Source organism: Paramisgurnus dabryanus, chromosome 4 (assembly GCF_030506205.2).
Source record: "Paramisgurnus dabryanus chromosome 4, PD_genome_1.1, whole genome shotgun sequence".
Taxonomy (NCBI): Eukaryota; Metazoa; Chordata; class Actinopteri; order Cypriniformes; family Cobitidae; genus Paramisgurnus; species Paramisgurnus dabryanus.
This window is the reverse complement of record NC_133340.1, coordinates 33,873,425-33,878,395: the sequence shown is the minus strand read 5'-3', so window position 1 is coordinate 33,878,395 and position 4,971 is coordinate 33,873,425. Positions and strand designations below refer to the sequence as shown.

The 4,971-nt window shown below is 37.6% G+C and overlaps 1 protein-coding gene across 1 annotated transcript; it reads left to right on the top strand.

Moving 5' to 3' along the window:
• Window positions 1–620: 620 nt before the first annotated feature.
• On the top strand, window positions 621–4,512 carry alkbh5 (alkB homolog 5, RNA demethylase). Its single transcript, XM_065254293.2, has 4 exons — window positions 621–1,856; window positions 2,295–2,375; window positions 2,794–2,910; window positions 2,987–4,512. The coding sequence occupies exons 1-4, from the start codon at window positions 1,174–1,176 to the stop codon at window positions 3,162–3,164; spliced, it is 1,059 nt and encodes a 352-aa protein (XP_065110365.1). The 5' UTR covers window positions 621–1,173; the 3' UTR covers window positions 3,165–4,512.
• The last annotated feature ends 459 nt before the right edge of the window (window positions 4,513–4,971 follow it).

The window sequence follows — 4,971 nt, the reverse complement described above, 5'->3', positions numbered from 1 at the left end:
TATTATATTATTTATTGTAGAAATAAGTTGATTTGCATGCTGTTCTAGTCATCTGCAATTAAAAATTATTTAAAGATAATTTAATAAATATTTATTTAATAAAATATAATTATTTATATTACATTACATCACATTACATTATATTATATTATTGTAGAAATAAGTTGATTTGCACCCTGTTCTAGTCCCCTCCAATTGAAAATTATTTAAAGATGATTTAATATTTATGTAATAAAATATAATTATTTATATTATATTATTTATTGTAGAAATAAGTTGATTTGCATGCTGTTCTAGTCATCTGCAATTAAATATTATTTAAAGATAATTTAATAATTATTTATGTAATAAAATATAATTATTTATATTACATTATATTATATTATATTATATTATTGTAGAAATAAGTTGATTTGCACCCTGTTTTAGTGCCCTGCAATTGCAAATTATTTAAAGATAATTTAATAAATATTTATGTAATGAAATATAATTATGTATATTACATTATTTAATTTTGGCTGGTTTTATAAAATTGAAAAAGTGCTTTTTATAGCCTTGAGCTTTTGTTAAGAGTCTGTCAGCATCCATTGGCTGTCACTCGACCGGAGCCTCGTGCCAACGCGCAGACGCATGCGCAGTTCATTTAACAGTTTTGGTTACACGAGTTTGTGTTCTCTACGCGGCTCTGTTTTGGCACCACCATCATAATTAGCGTTTTTTTTTGATACATTGACACAGACCGATCAGCGTACCGGATACAACGACCTACAGGTTTGCGAATAAAATCAAGCTCTTGTAATCCTATGTCCATCGGAAGTTAATGGTGGCGTAGCTCAGCTCTGCTACGTGCTAATGTTATGGGACTGTACTACTGCAGGATTTAGTGATTGACAGACCGTTTAAAGCGCTACGTTATAAAATAAGTAAGGTTGGATGTGAAATGGCTCGATTTTTGGTCCTTATTGATTAATTTGCCTTTTATTAATTAAAAGGAAACGAGGAAGCGAGCTGCACTGCTCCGGCCCGAAGGATCGCGAGCTGCGCAGCGTGTCTCTGGTCACGTCACGCACGTCTTCAGTGACCGACACTTAATATATCATGGGGACCTGAAGATATTTTCGCTTAATAATAACACTGTTAACCTAACCCAAATTTGTCGATTTGGTCTTGAAAATGTCTGGATTTACGGATCTCCGGGAAAAGCTGAAGTCGATGACACCTCACAGGGACAATTCCAAAAAAGTTTTCTCGCACAGCAACGGCGAGAAGCGCAAATACCGCTGGTCGGACGACGACGAGAGCGATTACGAGGAACGTCGGGACGCGGAGGCACGCAAAGTTAAGAGCAGCATAAAGCAGGCGAGTATCTTCACGTCGGAGGAATGCGCGCTCATCGAGGCTAAGATCGACGAAGTGGTTGCCAAGGCAGACAAGGGGCTCTACCGGGAGCACACAGTGGACCGGGCGCCCCTGCGGAACAAATACTTCTTCGGCGAGGGCTACACGTACGGCTCCCAGTTGGAGAAGCGCGGCCCCGGGCAGGAGCGCTTGTACTCCAAAGGCGAGGTGGACGAGATCCCGGACTGGGTGCACGAGATGGTGATCGATAAGTTGATCGCGAACGGCGTGATACCGGAGGGCTTTGTCAACAGCGCGGTGATCAACGACTACCAGCCCGGGGGTTGCATCGTGTCCCACGTGGATCCCATTCATATCTTTGAACGGCCGATCGTTTCCGTGTCGTTCTTCAGCGATAGCGCGCTCTGCTTCGGATGCAAGTTCCACTTCAAGCCCATCCGCGTGTCCGAGCCCGTGCTACACCTACCTGTGCGGCGCGGGAGCGTCACTGTCCTCAGGTGTGTAACCAGTAACAGTGCCTGTACTATAATATAAAATATACAGTGAATTATGGTAGTAGAAATGTTAAAAACACGCTTCACTATTCACATGTCCATAGGGATTATTATGCCAATGATTAAAAATGTTGACATCGTAGTTTAAGTTGTACCTTGTTTAATATGGTAACTTGATTTATACCATGCTAAGGTAATATTACATTTATATAGTACTTAAATCATGGTATTATGGTATAATGACAAGGTCCTAAAAGTGCTTTATAATCATTTAATATGCTGTTAACAGCTTTTTAGAATTTCATAATGCCACTACTATGCCATAAACATACTATAGTAGTAAAACATTAAACCATTAAACATAGTACTTTAAAACTATAAAAAAAAAACATGGTATGTTGTGTAATAAACCTGTAGTAATGATTGTAACCTAATTTTCAGTGGCTATGCGGCTGATGAAATCACACACTGCATCCGCCCGCAGGACATTAAAGAAAGAAGAGCTGTGATCATACTGAGAAAGTGAGTAATTCCTCTTCTGAATAAACTTTTCTCAAAGACACGCCCCCTTTTATGTCTGACATCAGCCAAAGCACTTCCACTGCACGTGAAATAATCATTTCTGAGAAAATAGCATGCTGATTTTAGACAGAAAGTCGGCAATATGCATTTGAACAAGTGATTTGGGACATGTCGTCTTTTGTGAGGCCGTTTTTTTATTGTGGCATGGCTGTAAGCTGGGATCATGTTACAAAAAACAGCATGTGATGATGTGTCCAGTTGACAGAAATGGTGAACAGGGGGATGATTGGTCAGGTCGCCTGTCAATCAAACTCCTATCAAAAAACAACTTATTGACACTTTGATGGGTGTAAAAGTGTAGGGTGTATGCTGTTGTTATATGGGTTGTTAAAGGTTTTTTTTTCATCTCTTACTGTAGAACGAGACCGGATGCCCCACGCGTAGACTCAAATTCACAGAGCACACCCTTAGAGAGACGGCACATCCTCAAAGCCAGACGCTCACATCGCAAGGCCGACCCGGACGCTGCGCACAGGTACCTTAAACATCTTTCAAACCTTACGGATTACACGTGCATTTTGCAAAAGCATTAATGGTCTTCCTTTTCTCAGGCCTCGTGTACTAGAGATGGACAAAGAACTGCAGAGGCGTTCGCTGCCCTCACGTCAGAGACGTCACAGCGACGGTAGTTCAGAGAACTCCTTGAGAAGAGTCGAGGAGAGAGAGCCGAGCTCACGTTACTCACATGACCACGCCCCTGCACGACGAGTCAAGATGAGACGTCACTGACACGTTCATTGCCCGAACTCGGGCGACTTTAATCGCGCTTAAGGGGAGATTTTTCCCCTTTGTGAGAGACATTGTGCGGAGACCATATGATGTTATGCTTTACTTATTATTAAGAGGCTTGATCTATCTATTTAGACATATCAAAACATGTTACTTTAAGATTGAGTGTATTTTGTTGTGTGTAAATGTTTGGAATAAAGAAACATTTAAACCAATTACCAATAAAATCCCATTTAAGTTTATATGCAAAATCAAATAATTGGTTACAGTAGGTCGTATGGATAACAGTGTTAAACAATAATATGTTTTTTTTGTCTTACAGGTAGATTTTTGAGAGAATGTTTGCGTTAAATAAGTATGAGGGAAAATGTAAGCTTTGAGAAACACACAAGTTCAATACTTTAGTAGTTGTGTGGTTCTTTACATCAGCCATTTTCAATCGCTAATGTTGACAAATCTTAAATGGCACGCAGTTGAAAGCAAAAAATTAAATAAAATGTTTAGTTAAATCACATTGCGTAATGTGTATGTTAAATTGCATACAGTGGCTCGCTGCATGTGTGCGGAGTGTATGGTGGATGTTTCACTAAAATCTTAAAAAGATTTTGAAATGCATGATAAGCACAGTGTTTTTAACTAAATGGCACAGTTATGCAACTCTTTCAGCTGAAGGATCTTTTTCTTTATGTTAACAGCAACTTTACGCCATGGTTTTTTAGGATAACTAGTTGCAATTTTTATTTGATATTAGCCTGTAATTGCCCTTTGCCATTACGTGAAGGGTAAATAACTGGTGTTCTTATTGATATCCATGCTGATCCGTCCCTTTATTTCGAAAGTAAGGAGTTGTTTTTTTTCTCGCAAACATGGCAGCTGTCATTCAGAACTTGTAAAAGGCCACCATGATGACATTTTATTTATTTTTATTTTTTATGTAGTAGCCTATACGGTTTGTTTTTGAGGTGGATGGAAATGAAAAAAATTTTTTCGAGTCAAATAAAAATAAAATAAAATTTGAGTTTCGAGGTGGTAAAAGGTTAACAGGTAAATTAAAACTTCATGTCATTGTACTTTGTATTGCATAGATTGAGAGTAGACTTTGTTGAAAAGAAGATTGAATAAAATATTGAAAGATTTATGTTCCGTGTTTTCGATCAGGGTTAAGAAAGTTTATTGTTGTGGTGTTTTGTAACAACCTTTAAATGCCAAATCTCAATTCTCCGCAAAACTGACTGTTAATGTTTATTTCACTTGAGTGAACTTTTGAGAAATGTACTTTTTCCAGTTGTTTTGTAAATACTATAAAAATCATTAAATGATCACCCTATAGTTCATTTAAGGAACATCAGTGAGTTTGCATTCTTGGTCTCATTTTCATAGAGTATGCATACACTTTGCATAGTTTTTTTTAAACCAATACATGGAAACAGCCATAGGCTGTTCTGCTGCTTGAACAGACTTTTATTTTGCCTTTGACTGCTGTGCCATGCACTTACAAAACTGCATAGCCGATGCATTAAATGGCATTAAAACACAGCAGATGCTAAATAATAATAAATAATAAAAACAATAATAATTACTTTAATATTAGCATACATAAATGATAATGTCCAACAAATAATTTTTGATTACTTAAATGCGTATCTCAGTGTAAATTTGTCTCGTGGCATTATAGGAGTGTGACTGCCCACTAGATGACATGAGAGAGCTTTGAACACGATTTTTCTGAGAAATTATATCAGTCTTTTCCATTTTGTTGCCTTATGTAAATTTGTTATATATGTAATCCATCCAGATGTTTAAAGGA

Excerpts from the sequence above, each read along its gene's own strand:
- alkbh5 (XM_065254293.2), top strand. The coding sequence starts at position 1,174 with ATGTCTGGATTTACGGATCTCCGGGAAAAGCTGAAGTCGATGACACCT. Across the intron at positions 1,857-2,294 it reads GGGAGCGTCACTGTCCTCAG|TGGCTATGCGGCTGATGAAA; the intron begins GTGTGTAACCAG and ends CCTAATTTTCAG. Across the intron at positions 2,911-2,986 it reads GACCCGGACGCTGCGCACAG|GCCTCGTGTACTAGAGATGG; the intron begins GTACCTTAAACA and ends TCCTTTTCTCAG.